Here is a 22,150-nt window from a genome sequence, read left to right as displayed (position 1 = left end):
TCGGTAATGGTCTCTAGTTCATCTTTGGTCACAAATTTCTTTCTCCTCCACAAGTCTGAGAGATAAACTGTAATGGGCTGAGGCTTGAGTTGATGCACTGAGGTCCCAAGCACATGAGGCTAAATAGTAATTGGACCATACTCTATTAATATGTAAGCTTGGAGAAAGAATGGCCCCCACCCACTCTTTGTGCAAGTCCTGATGTGTTGTATAGGAAATGACGATTTTGGTGGGTGGAGGCAGGGGAGTGGTCCCAAAAGTCTCTCCTCCCCTTCCTTTTCCACTCCCCTGCCTCCACCCACCAAAATCGTCATTTCCTATACAACACATCAGGACTTGCACAAAGAGTGGGTGGGGGCCATTCTTTCTCCAAGCTTACATATTAATAGAGTATGGTCCAATTACTATTTAGCCTCATGTGCTTGGGACCTCAGTGCATCAACTCAAGCCTCAGCCCATTACAATAAACTATCCTATGTTCCTCTAATTTATTTATAATCTCGTTCTTTATGCCTAGGTCATGGACCCATTTTGATCTTATCTTGGTATGTGGTGTTAAGTGTGGGTCCTTGCCTAATTTCTGCCATACTAATTTCCAATTATCCCCTGCTGGTCATTTCTTACAGAACAATAATATTCCATAACATTTTTTAAAATAACTTTTTATTGCTAGAACTCATGCCAGGGTAATTTTTTACAACATTATCCCTTGCATTCACTTCTGTTCCGATTTTTCCCCTCCCTCCCTCCACCCCCTCCCCCAGATGGCAAGCAATCCTTTACATGTTGAATAGGTTACAGTATATCCTGGCTACAATATATGTGTGCAGAACTGAACAGTTTTCTTATTGCACAGGGAGAATTGAATTCAGAAGGTATAAATAATCTGGGAAGAAAAACAAAAATGCAAGCAGTTTATATTCATCTCCCAGTGTTCTTTCTTTGGGTGTAGCTGCTTCTGCCCATCTTTGATCAATTGAAACTGAATTAGCTCTCTTTCTCGAAGAGATCCACTTCTATCAGAATACATCCTCAAACAGTATCATTGTTGAGGTGTATAATGATCTCCTGGTTCTGCTCATTTCACTTAGCATCAGTTCATGTAAGTCTTGCCAGTCCTCTCTGTATTCATCCTGCTGGTCATTCCTTACAGAACAATAATATTCCATAACGTTCATATACCACAATTTACTCAACCATTCTCCAGTTGATGGACATCAGCTCAGTTTCCACTGAGGTACCAGCCACTACAAGAGGGCTGCCGATTGTTACAATTTTTAAAAAAAAATTATTTTTAGTAGCTTTTTATTTTCAAACTACATGCAAAGATAGTTTTCAACGTTCACTGTTTTTTTTTTTTTTCCTGTGCTCCTTTATTTTTTTTTTAATTTAAATTTTATTTTATTTAATAATGACTTTGTATTGACAGAATCCATGCCAGGGTAATTTTCAACATTCACTGTTACAAAATGTTGTGTTCTAAAATTTTTCTCCCTCATCTTCTGTCCCCTAGAAAACAAATAATCCAATTAAACAGGTTAAACATGTGCCATTTCTTCTAAACATATTTCCACATTTATCATGTTGCACAAGAAAAATCAGATCAAAAAGGGAAAAAAATAAGAAAGAAAAAAAAGCAGGGAAACAAGAAAAAAGGTGAAAAATACTATGTTGTGATTCACATTCAGTCCCCATAGTCTTCTCTCTCTATGTCATTCTATCACAAGTCTATTGGAATTGATCTGAATCACCTCATTGTTGAAAAGAGCCACATCTATCAGAATTGATCATCACATAATCTTGCTGTTGCTGTGTACAATGTTCTCCTACTCATTTCACTTAGTATGAGTTCATGTCAGCCTCACCAGGCATCTCTGAAATTATCCTGTAGATTATTTCTTATAAAACAATAATATTCCTATTATTTTGTAAGGAATGACCAGCAGGATGAATACAGAGAGGACTGGTGAGACTTACATGAACTGATGCTGAGTGAAATGAGCAGAATCAGGAGATCATTATATACCTCAACAACGATACTGTTTGAGGATGTCTTCTGATGGAGTGGATCTCTTCGATAAAGAGAGCCTTAATTGATCAAAGATGGACAGAAGCAGCTACACCCAGAGAAAGAACACTGGGAAGTGAATATAAACTGCTTGCATTTTTGTTTTTCTTCCCGGGTTATTTATACCTTCTGAATTCAATTCTCCCTGTGCAACAAGAAAACTGTTCAGTTCTGCACACATATATTGTATCTAGGATATACTGCAACCCATTCAACATGTAAAGGACTGCTTGCCATCTGGGGGAAGGGATGGAGGGAGGGAGGGGAAAAATCGGAACAGAAGTGAATGCAAGGGATAATGTTGTAAAAAATTACCCTGGAATGCGTTCTATCAATAAAAAGTTATTAAAAAAAACAATAATATTCCATTACATTCATATACTGTAACTATTCCCCAATTAATGGGCATCTGCTCACTTTCTAGTTCTACTATAAGCATTTTTGCTCATGTAGTTCCTTTTCCCTCTTTTATGATCTCTTTGGGATATAGGCCCATAGTGGTACTGTTGGATCAAAGAATGTGCACTCAATGTTACAATTCAGAAGAATCACCTTCTCAGGAATTAAGAACAATTTGGAAAGGGAAAAGATGTGAAGGGAAGCGACCAAATCAAAAACTGCTTCAACAATCCATACAAGAGGTGATGAGAGTCTGAATTAGAATAATAGCTGTGTTGCCTAGAGAGAAGATACAGAAGAGTGATGCTGTGAAGGTAAAAACTCACAAGATTTGAGTATGTTGGGTAAATATGAATGCTAAACATGGAGGCTATGAGGCTGTGTAATAGGAACAATGGTAATGCTCTTAACAATGTTAGAAAAGTAGGAAAATGAGGATAGTTTTAGGATAAAAGAAAATGAATTTTGTTTTGAACATGTTGAGTTTGAGTTTTAAAATGTCCAAGAGGAAATTGATGACTGTGGTTCAGGATATAGGTTGGATGTAGAAATTTGCAGGAATGACAATTGAACCCATTGTAATGATGAGATTACTAAGTGAGATAGTATAGTTGGGAATTCTTAACCTTTTTTTGTATCACGGATCCAGTTGGAATCTGATGATACTCGTGAACCCTTTCTCAGAATAATATTCTTTTTTTTATTATTATAACTTTTTATTGACAGTACATATGCATGGATAATTTTTTACAACATTATCCCTTGCACTCACTTCTGTTCTGACTTTTCCCTTCCCTCCCTCCATCCCCTCCCCTAGATGGCAAGCAGTCTTATACAGGTTAAATATGTTATGGTATATCCTAGATACAATATATGTGTGCAGAACCGAACAGTTCTCTTGTTGCACAGGAAGAATTGGATTCAGAAGGTAAAAATAATCTGGGAAGAAAAACAAAAATGCAAACAGTTCACACTTATTTCCCAGTGTTCCTTTTCTAGGTATAGCTATTCTGTCCATCATTGATCAATTGGAACTGAACTAGATCTTCTTTTTGTTGAAGAAATCCACTTCCATCAGAATACATCCTCATATAGTATTGTTGAAGTGTATAATGATCTCCTGGTCCTGCTCATTTCACTCAGCATCAGTTCATATAAGTCTCGCCAGTCCTCTCTGTATTCATCCTGCTGATCATTTCTTACAGAACAATAATATTCCATAACATTCATATACCACAATTTACCCAACCATTCTCCAACTGATGAGCATCCATTCATTTTCCAGTTTCTAGCTACTACAAAGAGGGCTGCTACAAACATTTTGGCACATACAGGTCCCTTTCCCTTCTTTAAGATCTCTTTGGGGTATAAGCCCAGTAGTAACACTGATGGGTCAAAGGATATGCACAGTTTGATGACTTTTTTAGCATATTTCTAAATTGCTCTCCAGAATGATTGGATTCGTTCACAGCTCCACCAACAATGCATCAGTGTCTCAGTTTTCCTGCATCCCCTCCAACATTCATCATTATTTTTTCCTGTCATCTTAGCCAATCTGACAGGTGTGTAGTGGAATCTCAGAGTTGTCTTTATTTGTATTTCTCTGATCAGTAGTGATTTGAAATACTTTTATATGAGTGGGAATAGTTTCAATTTCATCATCTGAAAATTGTTCATATCCTTTGACCATTTATCAATTGGAGAATGGCTTGATTTCTTATAGAGTCAATTCTCTATATATTTTGGAAATGAGGCCTTTATCAGAACCTTTAACTGTAAAAATGTTTTCCCAGTTTGTTGCTTCCCTTATAATCTTGTTTGCATTAGTTTTGTTTGTACAAAGGCTTTTTAATTTGATGTAATCAAAATTTTCTATTTTGTGATCAATAATGATCTCTAGTTCTTCTTTGGTCACAAATTCCTTCCTCCTCCACAAGTCTGAGAGATAAACTATCCTATGTTCCTCTAATTTATTTATAATCTTGTTCTTTATACCTAAATCATGGACCTATTTTGATCTTATCTTGATGTATAGTGTTAAGTGTGAGTCCATGCCTAATTTTTGCCATACTAATTTCCAGTTTTCCCAGCAGTTTCTGTCAAATGATGAATTCTTATCCCAAAAGTTGGGGTCTTTGGGTTTGTCAAACACTAGATTGCTATAGTTATTGACTATTTTGTCCTGTGAATCTAACCTATTTCACTGATCAACTCCTCTATTTCTTAGCCAATACCAAATGGTTTTGGTGATCACTGCTTTATAATATAGTTTTAAATCAGGTACAGCTAGGCTACCTTCATTTGATGTTTTTTTCAGAATAATATTCTCAAATATATAAAATGAAATACATAGAATTATAAAGGAAATCAATTATATTGAAATATGGTTATTAAAATTTTAAAAAAATTAATGGGTACTCAGTATGGAGTAAAAAGAAATGAAGTCCCAGGACAGAACTTTAGGAGACATCCATGTTGAGTGGGTAGGACTTAGATGAAGATCCAGCAAAGTTATTGATTCTGAGAAGTAACAGTCATAGAGATAGAAAGAGAAACAGGAGGAAACAATGTTAACAAAAACCTAGAGGGGTTTGTTGTTAAGTAAACAGTATCAAGTGCTTCAGAGAAATCACAGATAAGGATTGGGAAAAGGCCACTAGATTTAGCAATTAAGAGATTAAGAGGGAGATGGGGAAGGATACTGGGGAAATGGAAGCTGTCAATAAAAATTATTTTTTACCAAAAGGGATATTGGTAATTTTAAAGCAGGAAGTTTCAGGTGAATGGTGAGGTCAGAGACTACATTACAGGGTTTAAAAGAGAGTGAGAAAAGTGGAAAAACCTAGTCTAAAACTTTCTTCAAGAATTACTAGTAAAATGAATAGAAAAAATAGAGGATGATAGTGAGTGGAGATTACAGATCAGGAAGGAGTTTTCTTTTTCTTTTTTTTTTTAGTGCTTTCCTTGGATCCATGTCATAGTCGGCCTAAACTTCAGGCTCTATGGATACAAAGAAAGATAAAGACAATCCCTGCTTTCCAAAGGGAGGAGCGATTAATAAAAAGATTTGGGGAAGGGGAGACCAATTAGGAGACTATTTTAGGAAGTAACAGGGTAGGCAAGAGGTAGTATGGATCTGAACTGAAATATTGGCTTAGGTGAATAAAAAGAAGTGATTGTGATGAGGTGTTTCAAAATTAGAAACAAGATTTGGCAATTGACTGGCTATCAAAAATACCAGTGAGATTATGAATCTGGTACATTGGAAGAATTGTGGTGCTTTTACAAAAATAAGGAAGTTTGGAAAGATAATGAGTTCTCTTTTGAACATACAAGTTTGAGGTTTCTCTGGAACATCCAATTTAAATTGTTCAGTAAGCAGTTGGTGATGTGAAACTGAAGTACAGCAGTAACCAGGACTACATAGATCTGTGAGTCAATGGCATAAAGATAATAACTAAATGTTTATAAGAATTGCATGTGTTTAACCTAAATCTTATTGCTTGCTGTCCTTGGAGAGGGGGAAGAGGAGAGAGAGAAAAATTTAGAACACAAGGTTTTGCAAAGATGAATGTTGAACTACAAAATAAATCCCCATAAATCCTCAGCATTTTTATACATCACTAACAAAACCCAACAGCAAGAGATACAAAGAGAAATTCCATTCAGAATAACTGTTGATACCATAAAATATTTGGGAATCTATCTACCAAAGGAAAGTCAGGAATTATATGAGCAAAATTATAAAAAAGTCTCCACACAAATAAAATCAGACTTAAATAATTGGAAAAATATTAAATGCTCTTGGATCGGCCGAGCAAACATAATAAAGATGACAATACTCCCTAAACTAATCTATTTATTTAGTGCTATACCAATCAGACTTCCAAGAAAATATTTTAATGATCTAGAAAAAATAACAACAAAATTCATATGGAACAATAAAAAGTCGAGAATCTCAAGGGAATTAATGAAAAAAAAATCAAATGAAGGTGGCCTAGCTGTACCTGATCTAAAATTATATTATAAAGCAGCAGTCACCAAAACCATTTGGTATTGGCTAAGAAATAGATTAGTGGATCAGTGGAAAAGGTTAGGTTCACAAGACAGAATAGTCAACTATAGCAATCTAGTGTTTGACAAACCCAAAGCCCCTAACTTTTGGGAAAAGAATTCATTATTTGATAAAAACTGCTGGGATAATTGGAAATTAGTATAGCAGAAATTAGGCATGGACCCACACTTAACACCATATACCAAGATAAGATCAAAATGGGTCCATGACCTAGGCATAAAGAATGAGATTATAAATAAATTAGAGGAACATAGGATAGTTTATCTCTCAGACTTGTGGAGGAGAAAGAAATTTGTGACCAAAGATGAACTAGAGACCATTACTGATCACAAAATAGAAAATTTTGATTACATCAAATTAAAAAGCCTTTGTACAAATAAAACTAATGCAAACAAGATTATAAGGGAAGCAACAAACTGGGAAAACATCTTCACAGTTAAAGGTTCTGATAAAGTACTCATTTCCAAAATATATAGAGAACTGACTCAAATTTATAAGAAATCAAGCCATTCTCCAATTGATAAATGGTCAAAGGATATGAACAGACAATTTTCAGAGGATGAAATTGAAACTATTACCACTCATATGAAAGAGTGTTCCAAATCATTATTGATCAGAGAAATGCAAATTAAGACAACTCTGAGATACCACTACACACCTGTCAGATTGGCTAAGATGACAGGAAAAAATAATGATGAATATTGGAGGGGATGCGGGAAAACTGGGACACTAACGCATTGTTGGTGGAGTTGTGAATGAATCCAACCATTCTGGAGAGCAATCTGGAATTATGCCCCAAAAGTTATCAAATTGTGCATACCCTTTGATCCAGCAGTGTTTCTATTGGGCTTATATCCCAAAGAAATACTAAAGAAGGGAAAGGGACCAGTATGTGCCAAAATGTTTGTAGCAGCCCTGTTTGTAGTGGCTAGAAACTGGAAAATGAATGGATGCCCATCAATTGGAGAATGGCTGAGTGGTATATGAATGTTATGGAATATTATTGTTCTGTAAGAAATGACCAGCAGGATGAATACAGAGAGGACTGGCGAGACTTACATGAACTGATGCTAAGTGAAATGAGCAGAACCAGGAGATCATTATACACTTCGACAACGATATTGTATGAAGACATATTTTGATGGAAGTGGATTTCTTTGACAAAGAGACCTGAGTTTCAATTGATAAATGACGGACAGAAGCAGCTACACCCAAAGAAAGAACACTGGGAAACGAATGTGAACTATCTGCATTTTTGTTTTTCTTCCTGGGTTATTTTTACCTTCTGAATCCAATTCTCCCTGTGCAACAAGAGAACTGTTCGGTTCTGCAAACATATATTGTATCTAGGATATACTGCAACATATCTAACATATATAAAACTGCTTGCCATCTAGGGGAGGGGGTGGAGGGAGGAAGGGGAAAAATCGGAACAGAAACGAGTGCAAGGGATAATGTTGTAAAAAAATTACCCTGGCATGGATTCTGTCAATATAAAGTAATTATTAAATAAAAATAAAAATAAAATCATTATAGAAAAAAAAAGATGAATGTTGAAAATTATCTTTGCATGTATTTGGAAAAATAAAATACTATTTAAAAAATAAAGTAAAATGTGAAAAAAAATCAAGATAATAAGTTCATTGGAGTTGATGAGAGAGACAGAGAGGAAGTCAAGAACATAGCTTTAGGGACATGTTCACGTAAAAAGAGTACAAGATAGATGAGGTGCGCTGCCAGGCAGACTTAAGAAGTAGTGATCAGAAATGCCTTGTTTTTCTTGTCTTCTCACTGGGTAAAAATGAGAAAGAGGGAGAAGAACTTAGAACTGAAAATAAAATAAAATTGAGGAACAAATGATTTGAAGGGTCTCACTGACTTTCTCCTAGAGTTTCTCCATCTCCTTATTCTTTGCAACAAATGTTGACTCTTAAGTGTAGCTATCTTCAAGATGGTCTTTTTGCAAATCTTATATAGCATACCACAATACAAGAAGGCCAATGAAATGATGTTCTTGAGTTGTTGCCTTTTGACAGATGATGAAGGAAAGAACTTAGATACCTTCTTTCCATTTAGTGTCACTTCTTTTTGTCTTGTGGGTTCATTGATATTAAAAAAATATTGACTTGATTGAATAATTATATTTGTAGGAGTAGTAGATGGTTTCAGGAAATCTTGCTTTGATATCTAGGAGGTAGTCTGATTCTGATAAGTTACCTGGTCTCTTAATGTCCTAAGCAACTATCAGAGCAGGTGCAATTATGCAAAAGAAATCCTCCTCCTATCTCTTTTGTCATTGTCCATTTCTATCCACCCTAGTCTTGTCCCCAATTATATTATCCACTTCTTAACAGTAGGATCTCTATATCCCTATTATCCAGTATAATGCATGGCCCCTAGAAAATGTTTCTCTAATTGAACGAAATAATGTAAGTTAGATTAAAATTTAGCAAATCACTTGACTCAGTTTGTCTCAGTTTCCTCATATGTAAAAATGAGCTGGAGAAGGAAATGGCAAATCACTACAGTATCTTTAAAAAGAAAACAAAACAACACAAACGGGAGCAGGAAGAATTAGACATGACTGAAAAAAAATCAACAACAATAATCTGAAGGAGGAGGCGGCACAGGAATTGCCAGAGGAAGGGAAAGGTAGAAACTAGAGGAACCCAACTGATAGCTTCTAGAAGGAAGCCATTGGGTAGGAGTGAAAGATGATAGGACTACTTAGTTATCATTGGATGGAGCAGCTGGGAGAGGATGGGAGGAGACATTCCAATGACTGTATTGTGTCACTGAAGGTAGGGCAGAGTTCAACATAGTCCAAATAGTCTTGGATTGGTTTCCCCTTATCCTTTTTCTCCACCCCCACACCCATCAAATATCTTTCTGCCTCTAATACCATCTTTTCTCCTCTTCCTACTTACCTCCTTCCCTGTCTTGTGTACTGAAATTCTCTTTCCTCCAGAATACCACCCCCACTTCTCTTTGCAGTGATTTGTCAAGACTGGAAACTATTTGTAGTGTCTAATTTCAAGCCAGTTTGTGGAGCTCTGGAGTTAGGGGTGGAGAAATCTGGTTTTGCCACTGGGCTTCTAGATCTCTGCTTACCTTCCTGATCTTTTGTAATTATTTCAGTCTACTGTCAGAAATTCAGGCTAGTAATTCCCTCTCCCTGTCTCCTCCAAGGAAGAAAGGGAAATAGAAAGAAAGAAGGGGTTTGGTATTAGAGTCACCCAAGGATGGAAGCACTTCAGAACTCGGTAAATCTCAAAGTAAGTAGATCTATTGACTGGCTTCCCTTACCTCATCCCTAGCCACCTACCCTGAACATTGTGCTGAATTTATAGGAACTACCATAGCATAGGATTTGGAACTAGATGGGATCTTGAAGATCACTGAATTTGAACCTCTTGTTTTATTTTACATTATCGTTAAAAAAAATTTTTTTTGTTTTTACATCATATTTTTTCCCAAAGTTTTATTTCTCTTCATCTCAATTTCTTAGGGATTCTTCCTTTAATAAAAAAAAAAAAATTCCACAAAACCAATGCATATTTCCATTTCATCTGGTCATATATAAAATAGGCTACAGTTATAGTGTCCTAACCTTTCTTATTAAACTAGGGAGCTGTATTTTTCCTCCCTACTTTGGGACTAGTTTGGGAATTAAAATTGCCCAGGGCTCAGTTTCATTTTATTCTTTTCATTTACATTGTGATAATCATTGTGTAAGTGGTTTTCCTGATGGTTCCCTTCCCTCTCCCCCATTTCATAGAACAGGAATCCAACACTTAGAGAGGTAATATGACTTTCCTAAGATCACTTAAAATTCAAACCCAGACCCTCTTAATTTCAATTATGTTGCATTTCCCACTACACTTTATCTCTTTTTTAGATCTGAAAGGAACTTCAAAACACTGACACTTAGGCAATCATGGTAGAAGGAAGACCAGAAACCAGTTCTACTCCCTTGGACATAGTCATTAAAAAAAAAAAATGGTGTTAGATAGCAAGAATGCTACATTGGGAATGAGAAGATCTGAGTCCTCTTTTTGCCTCTTTTGCAAGTCAGAGGCTTTTGTTTCTTCATCCATCCAGTGAAGGGCTGCCATGGACTAGATGACCTTTGAGGTTCATTCAAGCTCTAAATCTATCACACTATGACCTTAGATCTGTACTGAGCCTCCACTGTTTTTCAGGACACTATGTAAGATTGCTCTGGGAAAATAAATAAATTGAACCTAGTCCCTATTTTTCTGGAGGTTTTTGTTTACACCTAAAAAAGCAAACAAACAAATAAACATCCCATAATAAGGGAGTCTTTGATAAAGGCTCAAGATATATAGTGTTAAACCAGCAACTTGTGAGTTTTAGAAAGGAAGGCCTCTTTGTGTGGAGAGAGAAGTTAAGTGAGCTTAAGCTAGGCCTTCAGGGAGCAATCTGATTCATCTAAAAGCTACTGGGTTCAAATTCCTCCTCCACTACTTACTAGTTATATGTAAGTGCTATATAAATGCCAGTGCAGTGGGGGAGCAAGAATTACCTGGATTTAAGACTGATTTATCAAAGGAAAAGCCTTTATTATTGTATAAAGCAGGATAGGACTAAGCAGTATCAGAGACTGGTCTGCGGGGGATACTTTAGGATATGTATTTTATAGGGGAAAGATAGGATAAGGTAATAGGTTAAACATCAATATAATAGAAATGAAGTTGGGGAAAGATGGTGGAGGCCAAATTTGGGCTTGAAAGTTAACAAAGCTGGCCTCAGACACTTAATACTTCCTGGCTGGGTGACCCTGGGCAAGTCACTTAACCTCAACTGCCTCAGCAAAATAAAAAAAAAAAAAAAGAAAGTTAATCAAGTGATATGGATGCTGATCAGACCTGGCTCTAAAGTTCTGAGGAGCTCTCTGATAAGGAAACTCCCTTCATCAATGTAGGTCAGCAATTTTGAATCTTTATTTGCTAGAATGCCAAGAAATAAAACATAAGATCACAAATCAGTATCAGAGGTAGCCACCAAAAAAGCTAAGAATGCATCAATATACGCATAACATCCAGAATGAGGGAAATTCTGTTTTCAGCATCCTCAGCTCTGGCCAGACCTCAACCAGAGATTGTGTTATATTTAAGGGACAGTTTTTCATATATACATGAGGTACAGAAATCTGCTCTTCAAGAGGAGAGCAACTAGGATAGTGAGAGGTATGGGAGTTGTGTCATAGAAAGGACAGAAAGTAGGGATGGTTAGCTTAGAGAAGGAAGTCTCAGAGGGAGACAATTATTGTCAACTCATCATTTATTTAGTGACTTCTAAATGCTTGACTTTATATGAAGTAAAAAATAAAAGTTCTTGAACTGCAGGACTTTACATTGTCTTCGGATAATGCAAAATGTATACAAATAGATTAATGCAAAGTATATACAAAGTAATTTTTTATATAAAGTTTTATTTATGTTGTATGATTCTTGGCTTATTAGGATGTTCTCCTAGCTTTTTATTTGAGTCCTGTTTGATTTTTGTAATTTTGTTACATTTACTTTTGATTTTTTGGTGTGCAGTTGTTCGTTCTTTGCGTTTATATTGTTGGAGTCACTGTGTATATTTTTCCTTGGCTCTGATGACTTGATGTGGCATCATTTCATAGATATCTTTCCATGCTTCTCATTATTCATTACATACATCATTTGTTATAGCTCAGGAACGTAGTTTGAGATATGGAAGTGCTATTCCTCTTTTGTCCTTACATCTTTTCATCATGTGTATTGGTATTCTAGATCTTTTGTTTTCCCAAATGAATTTTGTTATCATTGTATCAAGTTCTGTAAAATATTCCCTTGATAATTTGGTTGTTATAGCATTAAAATAAATATTAGTGTTTTTCCTCCTCTTTCATGATTTTGTTCTGATTTTTCTCTCCCAACATGATCCATAAAGAAATGTGTGTTTAAAAAAAAATTAATGCATATGGATAACCAGAAAAAAAGAAAACAATCAAAATAAATTCAAGGCAAAAAAAAAAGTAAATATTATTAACTATGAAAGTATTGTCTCTATGTTTACATGGTCTAGCCACAAATACTAAGTATTCCTCCAACTATGTAGATTGATCTTTAATTATTTAAAGATCATTTGATAATTGAATACATTAGAGTGTTTTGTGTGTTCCATATATTTTAAGCATTTTGTGGTTATTTGGAATGGGATTTTTTTCTGTTATTGCTTCTTATGTTTTGTTATTATTTTATAGAAAGGCTGTTGATTTTTGAAGATTTACTTTGTAACCTGCAACTTTGCTGAAGCTATTAATTGTCTCAATTAGTTTCTTTACTGATTCCCTGGAGTTTTTCAAGTAACCATTATATCATCAGCAAACAGATAGTTCCATCTCCTCTTCATCTATTTTTATCCTTTTAAAATCTTTCTCTTGCTGGAAATGCTATTGTTAGCATTTCTAGAACAATATTAAATAATAGTGGGGGAAATGGACATTCTGACTTTACTCCCATATTTATTGGAAAAGGTTCTAATATATCTCCATTGAATGTAATTCTTTTAATTTTATTTAGATTTTTTGTGATATTAAAAAAGGCTGTTCTCTGCTTATATTTTGTAGATTTTTTTTTTAGCATGAGTACTGTATTTTCTCAAGAGCTTTTTCCACATCTATTGAAGTGATCATGTGGTTTTTTGTTTTTAATATGATTAATTATGTTGATTGTTTTCCTAATGTTGAGCTATCCCTCATCCCTGATATGTCTCATTTCAACACAATGAATGATTTCACTATTGATTAGAGAAATGCAAATTAAAACAACTCTGAGGTACCACCTTACAATTATCAAGTTGGCTAATATGATAGAAAAGGAGAATGATAAATGTTGGAGAAAATGTGGAAAAATTGGAATACTAATATATAGTTGGTGGAGTTGTGAACTGATCTAGCCATTCTGGAGAGCAATTTGGAACTATGCTGAAAGGGATATAAAAGTGTATATCACCACATGATCTGTGTCCTAAAGAGATTATAAAAAAGGGAAAAGAATCTACATGTACAAAAATATTTATAGCAGTTCTTTTAATGGTGGCAAAGAATTGAAAATTGTAGGGATGCTCATCAGTTGGGGAATAGTTGAACAAGTTGTGATATAAAAATGTAAAGGAATATTAGATTACTTGCCATCTAGGGGAGGGAGTGGGGGATGGGGGGGTGGGAATTTGGAACACAAAGTTTTGCAAGGGTCAATGTTGAAAAAATATCCATACATATGGTTTGAAAATAAAAAGCTTTAATAAATAATTTTTTAAAAAATAGAATGTAATGGAATGCTATTCTATAAAAAATGATGAGGAGGCAGATTTCAGAAAAACCTGGAAAGACTTACATGAACTAATGCTGAGTAAAATAGGAGAATAGTAATAGAAACATTGTGCAATGATCAATTATGATAGACTTAGCTCTTCTTAGCAATACATTTATTTAAGACAATTCCAAAAGACTCAAGATAGAAAATGCTATCAGCATCCCAGAGAAAAAACTATGGAATCTGAATGCAAATCAAAGCATACTATTTTCACTTTGTTTTTGTTTGTTTTTTATCTTGTGATTTTTCCATTTTGTTCTGATTCTTCTTTCACAACATAACTAATGTGGGAATATGCTCAACATGATTGTACATGTATAACCTATATCAGATTGCTTGCTATTTAGGGGAGGGGGAAGGAAGGAGCAAAGGAGAAAAATTTGGAATTCAAAATTTTACAAAAATAATGTTGAAAACAATGAATTATTTCTTGGATAAATGACTATAGTCTGTTTGATTGGATTTTGTTTAACATTTTTGAGTCAGTGTTGATTAATGATATTGTCTTTAGAAGTATACTTGTCTGTATACTGGGTCTTGGGAGGGAGAATGTTCTTTCTTTTTCAGTTTTTGAAAATATTTTGTAAATTATGGGTACAGTTGGGTTTTTTTTTTTTTAAGTTTGATAGAATTCTCTTGTGAGTCCATCAGTGCCAGCAGTACTTTTCTTTAGTATTTCCTTTACAGATCCTTTTAGATCTATTTCCTTTTCTGAGATTGGATCATTTAAGATCTCTACCTGTTCTTCTGGTAATTTGGCTGTTTTATACTTTTGAGGATTTTCCTCTCTTTCTTTTGTGTTCTGGTTTGTTTTCATATAATTGTGCATGATGTGTTCTGATTATTTGTCTTTTTCTTCTGATTTTGCTGTGATTTTATTTTGGTCATTTGCAATTTTACTGATTTTGATTTTTCTGCTTTTTAATCAGAGTAAGTAAGAGTTTATAACTTTTATTAGTCCTATTAAAGAACCAACTTTTAGTCTTATTTATTATTTCTATGGGGGGTTTTGTTTTCAACTTATCTATTTCCCCTTTGATTTTTATTTTTTTAGTAGCTTTTTATTTACAAGATATATGCATGGGAATTTTTCAGCATTGACAGTTGCAAAACCTTTTGTTCCAATTTTTCCCCTTCTTCCCCTTACCCTCTCCCCCAGATGGCAGGTTGACCAATGTATGTTAAATATGTTAAAGTATATGCTAAATAAAACATATGTATACAAGTCCATACAGTTATTTTGCTGTACAAAAAGAATCAGACTTTGAAATAGTGTACAATTAGCCTGTGAAGGAAATAAAAAATGCCGGCAGATAAAAATAGAGGGATTGGGAATTCTATGTAGTGGTTCATAGTCATCTCCTTTTGCTGGGTGTAGCTGGTTCAGTTCATTACTGCTCTATTGGAAGTGATTTGGTTCATCTCATTGCTGGAGATGGCCACGTCCATCAGAATTGATCATCATATAGTATTGTTGAAATATATAATGATCTCCTGGTCCTGCTCATTTCACTTAGCATCAGTTCATGTAAGTCCCTCCAGGCCTTTCTGAAGTCATCCTGCTGGTCATTTCTTACAGAACAATAATATTCCATAATATTCATATACCACAATTTATTCAGCCATTCACCAATTGATGGGCATTCACTCAGTTTCCAGTTTCTGGCCACTACAAATAGGGCTGCCACAAACATTCTTGCACATACAGGCCCCTTTCCCTTCTTTAAAATCTCTTTGGGATATAAGCCCAGTAGTAACACTGCTGGATCAATTCCCTTTGACTTTTAATATCTCTTTTGTGCTTTGCTTATTTTTTTGTTTTCTAATTTTAAAGTGAATATTTAATTCACTAATCCTCTTTTCCTATTTTATTCTATTCTCTTTATATGATTGTAAATTTATGATTTTCTCCCTCCCAACTAGTTGAGCTAAATCCCAGAAATTTTGGCATATTATTTCATCTTCATCATTTTCTTTTATGTAGTTTTTATATAGTTATTAATTGTTTCTGATTGTTCTTTGATCACTCATTAATTTAAGATTTCATTGTTAAGATTCCATTTGAATCTGTATCTTTTGTTTGTGGTTCCTGAACCAATGACTATTTTATTTGCATTATGGTCTACAAAGATTGTGTTAACTATTTCTGCCTTTTAAAATTTGTTTGCTGAGCATATCTCTATGCTGCATGGTCAATTGTTGTAAAGTTCTGTGTGGTAGAGAGAAATATGCTTATTCTTTTGCTGTCCCATTTGGATGATGCCATAAAACTTTTTAACTCTAGTTTCTTCAGAATTTTATTCAGTTTCACATTTTACCTTTAGATGAAGTTGGGTTAGCAATTCCTTGTTTGAAACAGAATGTGTAAAGCACAAAGCATATGTGAAGAATTCACAATGACATTCTCTTTGCCAAAAAGTACCTTATTTATGATAAGACATTACAGACAAAATGAAAAAGTCCAGGAATGGTAGATTTGGGAATTAGATCTGGAAGGGCAAAAGAAAGAATATTATAGTTAGCAAGGAAAGGGTTTTTTAAAAATAATTAACAAGGGGAAAGACAAATTCCCTAATGCAATTCACAATTAATCAGGAGAAAGGGAATATTCCATGAGGTAGCAGTATGTCATTAACTGGAAGACTAAATCCATAAAGGCGTTTAGCAGACTAACCCCAAAAGGGAGTTAGTAGGGAAAGGAGATTACATCATTGAGGACTAACCCTAAAAGGGATTTAGTACCCTACAAGAGTTAGTTAGCTATAATAAGAGGACACTTTGAGGCAGGACATCATGGTGGGCTAACCCTTAAAAGGGACTGAACAGAAAAGTAAGCCTTGGGCAGATTTATAGGAAAAATGTATTCTTGGGGATTTGACATCATAACTTGGATAGATTAGGTAGGGTTTCCAAAGATCTCCTTGGGTTGGAATTGTAATGAAAGTCCACTTGAACAAAAGACCTACTAAAGAACAAAAGGGTTTCTTAAAACTGAGGCGATCCTATCTGTGCCCTTCTCTGTTTGCCTCAGAGTGTATTATAGTCTTATTTGTGTTTCAGGCTTTCTCTGATAAGCTAGCCAACCCGAACCTCATCATTTTGTTTATCTTTCAGTTAGACTTATCCAAAATTGAAGGAGAGATAATGAAATCTCTTGTCAATATTGTATTACAATCTTCTAAGTGTCTACATTCTTCTTGAAGCTCATCATCCTTAGGATCACTCTTTTTGTTGTGGTTTGCTTGAATTTTATTTTCTTTCTCATTTTTTTCTTTTTCTTTTTTTTTTTTTTTTTTTTTTTTACTTTTTGATCTGATTTTTCTTGTGCAGCAAGATAATTGTATAAATATATATGCCTATATTTGAGCTAACATACTTTTTTTTTTTTAAATTTTATTTTATTTAATAATAACTTTGTATTGACAGAATCCATGCCAGGATAATTTTTACACGACATTATCCCTTGCAATCACTTATGTTTCGTTTTTTCCCCTCCCTCCCTCCTCCCCCCCCCCCCAGGATGGCAAGCAGTCCTATATATGTTAAATATGAGCTAACATACTTTTACTATATTTAACATATATTAGATTACATGCCACCTAGGGGAAGAGGTAGGAGGACGGGAAAATTGGAACACAAGATTTTTCAAGGGTAAATGTTGAAAAAATTATCCTTGCATATGTTTTGAAACTAAAAAACTTCAATTAAAAAAAAAAGTTCACCATCCTCCCATTCCCCAAATCTATATTGTGTGTTTGTGACTCACTCTAAAGTTGAATTCACATTATAAATGTTTTTTATCATCATTTTCTTTAGAGTAAACAATCAACAAAATAATAATAAATAATAATAAACCCAGTCCTGATTTGTATCCTTTCACTTTCCAGGGTATAAAGGTTTACCCTGAAAATTAAATCCCTGGCTTTCCAGTAAAAGCAGGCTCCAGCACACCCTTGATTATATGGCTCCTAAATATTGAACCTTAGGCTGCCTATTTTAGGCAGTTACACCCTTGCTTTTCCCACCTGTAAGAAAGGTAGAATAATTCCTAATGTCTTGCTTCCAGATTGAATACATAAAGAGGAAAAGGACTCTTGGGGTTTTTTGAAAGGCAGGGTTCATTGTATCTACCCCCGCCCACCATGAGTCAATCCATATGCTACATTCTCACACAGCTTTGGGGCACCTAGTCCCAAATCCTTTTTTAATCTGGAAATTCTTAGCCTTTTTTGTGTCATGGACCCTTTGGCCATGGACCAGTGGATCTATGGAGCCCTCCTCAGAATATTGCTTTTAAATGCATAACATAAAATATATACGATTAAAAAATAATTTCTCAAACCTCTGAAACCCCTCTATGGAAAGGCTCCATGGATCCCACGGTAAGAACTCCTGATCCAGATATACCTCAGTTTCACCCATCTTCTCCTCTTCTGCCTTTGGAGGGGGATGTCATTGGTGTCCCTGGTGTCTGGGAAAGCAATGCTCAAGAACCCCTGGGTGCTGATGGTGCTGAGTCAGCTGAGGAGATCCGAGGTGAAGCTGGCCAGGCCCCTGCACCAGATGGTAAGTGCTTCTGCCCTTCCAGGCTCCTGGTAGTATAGAACTGCTTCTTTGTTCTTTCCCCTTAGCTCTTTATCCCTTCTAGATACTGCACAGGAATTGAATTAACTCTGCTAAAAAGCCTTTCATGTCTCCTTGGGACTACAGAGAGTCATTTAATCCAGCACCCCTTCTCAAGAAACTGAGCCTGAGTATGTGGGTGCTTTACTCAAAGTTACATAGAATGATATGGGACAAGAGGAATAGCATTGAAGAAAGGCATACAGAGTGCCAGGCTAAAGACTTTTGCCTTGATATTTAACGTACAAGATTGAATGAATCGCCTAAACTTCCATCTCAGTTTCCTCATTTCTGAAAAGAAGGATTGAACTAGGTAGTCTACAAGATTCTTGCCAGGTCTCAGTCATGTGATTTCAATAATTCTGGGAATTAATTCCTCCAGTTCTGAGATATTTTATATCCAAAGAGAAAAATCTATCTTGAAATTAGAAATGAATATGTATGCATACACAGATATTATCCACCCATACATACATAAATATATACAAATTTATGTATATGGACACTTAAAAAATACATCTGTGGTGGACCTGGGGGTGATGGGGAATTAGTGGACAGAACACCAGGCCTGGAAGATCTGCATTAAAATTTGGCCCTGACTAGCTGTTATGACCTGGGCAGGTGACTTAACCCTGTTTGCTTCAGTTACTTCATCTGTAAGTAAACTGGAGAAGGAAATGGCAAATCTAATCTAGTATCTTTGCTAAGAAAATCCAATTGAAGTCACAAAGACTTGGACAAGACTAATCAACTCTACACACATGCATATATATTTACATATGGAAGGGAAATACACATTTGCTTTTTCTTTATATCTGTGATGTCATTGATATAAGGAGATCCTGGTGAGGAAACTCCTTCTATCAATGCAGATAGCACCTTCTCTGCAATTTATAGTCCTTGAAAGTCATCTGGGCCATTGAGAAGGTAGACTTGCTCAGTGTCTGGCAGCATAGGTACTAACAAGTGGGACGTGAATCCAGATGTTTTTGAGTTGGAGGCTTGTTCTCCACACAATCCAAAAAAGTTGTGATTGGTCTGCTTCCAAATCATCAAGACCCTCTTTCTCCTGTCTTATACACAATTTCGAGCTCCCCTTCTTATATGTAGGTCATTTACATCCAAGTATTTCTTTATACTGAACCGAACAGTATCAGGCTCAGGACTAAGATGTTATTGTGTGAAGAGGTGGCTTCTAGGGCAACAAAAGCTTGATAAACAAAATTTAAATGCTGCTTTTGGTGGCTTAAATCAAAGATTTTTTTTTTTTTGTTCCTCCCAACCAAAAAGAAAAACCCAACAAAAAACAAACCCCACAACAACAACTACAATAAAAACACCCCCAATGACACCAGTAAGTTAAAGGCATTAACTTTAAAATATGTCACAGATTGATTCATCAGGAAACAAACATGAATGGAAGCTCTTGCTCTTTTCTGTTTACATTTTATCCTGGGTACCGGTTCAATTAAATTCCTCAGCCACATAGTTTTCAGAAAGTTAATTTACTTAGGTCAAATGCCTGTGTCAGCTCCTATAGGCTTGTGACTGGAGTGGGGCAATACTTACAGTTTTACATCATACAGTTCTTACATTTAGAAGTTCTGACTCTTTAAAAAGAGAGAGAATGAATTCATAAGAGAGTATAACTGGCCCATAAAAGCTTTCCTGAAAATCTGAACATTTAAAGTCGCTGTACCTATAAAGGAAATCCAGGTTATCTGATTATCCCTGGGTCTTTCTGCTAGAATCCCTTTCCCTTCCAGGACAGGATACTAACTCTACTTTAATCTGTATTCAAAGGAAACTTAAAAAAAAAAAGTTTTCATCATGAATAATTATCAACAAACACAAATATCTCAATATACAAAGAACAAAACAGTGTGTAGTTTAAATGTAATTGAAATAGATTGAAATAGTAACAAAATTGCCCTCTTTGTGTCTCCTTATCTTTTTCTTTTCTGTGTGATTTTTACATATGTAACTAGTTAGATAGTTAGAAATTTGTCCCTTTCTAAGTACCAAAACTGTTTTTTGTTCATAAATTTTAACCACTTTGAATAGGGATTTTTACAATTACTTAGCTTTAAAAAGTTTGTACTGTACTGTCTGTACCTAAATTATTTTTCCTCAGTTAGTCAAAAAGCATTTGCTAAGCACCTACTAGGTGCCAGGCACTTGTCTGCAGGATTTTGTTGTTTCCTTTTCCAGTGCAGGCAAATAGGGCTAAATGACTTACCTAGGGTCTCAAAAGCTACAAAATATGTGAGGCTGGATTTGAATTTAGGAAGATGAGCTCTATCTCACTAGGCCTGCTAGCCATCCTGCTAACCTATGGTACTAAATGCTTCATTTTAGAAGAATATAGAAGAAGTCTTGGGTGGGACACAGCTAAATCATTGGGTAACTTTAGTCAAATCACTTCCTGTTTCCCTACCTCCCTGTTTCCTTTGTATAAATGGGAAAACTAATTTGCTTTGGTGAACATTTGCTCAAAGCCTGCTATGTGCTGGGCCCTGGGGAATACTATGAAAAATTGTGACGTCGCTAATGTGCAGTAGGATTGTTTGTTGCTTTACTAAATGGCCCTTGGTTTGATGCTACTTTAGTTTTTGTGTTTGCTTTTTTATATTTTTCTCTTATCTGCATCTAGTATTATTTCTGGTTGTTGTTAATGTATCTGCTGCTTCTAGAAACCTCTCTCCACTTTTCTAATTTGCTTCTGACTGGGAAACCAGATTTTTAAGCTTATTGAATAGTGGGCAAAAATAATTCATCTAATTTTGAATGAGGGTCTAAGAGGGCCCTCTTGTGGTCAAAGTCATGAGTTTTGGCGCCTAGGCTTTGTAACAGTTGTCTTAGCTTCTCTGAGAACATTTTTTTTATTCTTAAGGTACTCTGTCACTTCTCATTCTCTCTTTTTGGATTCCTCTGTTTCTTCATTCTCTTTCCCATTCCCCTCAGTCTTGTCTGGCTTCTTACTTCCTACCTTACCCCTCCCCTCCTCCCTTTTCTTCTCTCTCCTTTTCCCATCTTTTCTAGCTGTTTCCCTACCTTATACTGTGAGTCTCCTTAATACTTATATATCCTAAATTTGTTCCTTCTTCCTTTTGTCTCAGGCTTTTCTTCCAGCTTCACTTTTCCTATCTTCCTCTCTGTGCTGCATTTTCCCTATCTCCCTCAAACTGTAGTTCCCATCCCTTCACTTCCCCCTCCCCCTTTCATTTCTCATTTCTTCAGCCTTCTATCTTCATCAATCTTTTGCTCCTCTTTCATCTTCAGATCTCAGTCTTGTTCATTCTCCATCTGGCCCTCCTTTGCCCTTTCTAACTCATCCCACTTCTGTCACCTCTTCCCACTTTCACTCTTATTCTGATAACCTAGTTTTTTGGGGAAATCCCCTTCCTATTTGTATGCCAGACTTTTGGCTCTTCAAAAATCTTGGTGTAGTTCCATACTGGAGGCATTTTAGAAAAAAAAAATATTAACCCTGCTGACTATATTGTAAATATTTAGATTAACCATAAAGATCCCATGAAGGAAGACACTGTTTAAATTCAGAAAAAAAGAATTGACACAGAAATGTATGTATATATGTGTGTATGTGCATACACA

The 22,150-nt window shown here is 35.4% G+C and overlaps 1 protein-coding gene across 5 annotated transcripts in view; it reads left to right on the top strand.

Annotated features, from left to right (window-relative positions):
• KYAT1 (kynurenine aminotransferase 1) overlaps positions 1-22,150 on the top strand; it is a 63,566-nt gene that overhangs the window by 27,223 nt on the left and 14,193 nt on the right. For 3 of the 5 annotated variants that reach the window (XM_051980132.1, XM_051980133.1, XM_051980131.1), the window contains one exon: positions 18,358-18,478. The exons of the other annotated variants lie outside the window; for them this stretch is intronic. In XM_051980132.1, the coding sequence (XP_051836092.1) occupies positions 18,362-18,478 (117 nt within the window). In that variant the 5' untranslated portion in view covers positions 18,358-18,361. The remainder of the gene's footprint in view (positions 1-18,357; positions 18,479-22,150) is intronic. 5 annotated transcript variants of the gene reach the window in all.

The sequence above is a fragment of the Antechinus flavipes genome, chromosome 2, assembly GCF_016432865.1.
Source record: "Antechinus flavipes isolate AdamAnt ecotype Samford, QLD, Australia chromosome 2, AdamAnt_v2, whole genome shotgun sequence".
In the NCBI taxonomy this organism is placed as follows: Eukaryota; Metazoa; Chordata; class Mammalia; order Dasyuromorphia; family Dasyuridae; genus Antechinus; species Antechinus flavipes.
The sequence above is the reverse complement of the archived record's forward strand: the minus strand, read 5'-3'. Positions and strand labels throughout refer to the sequence as shown.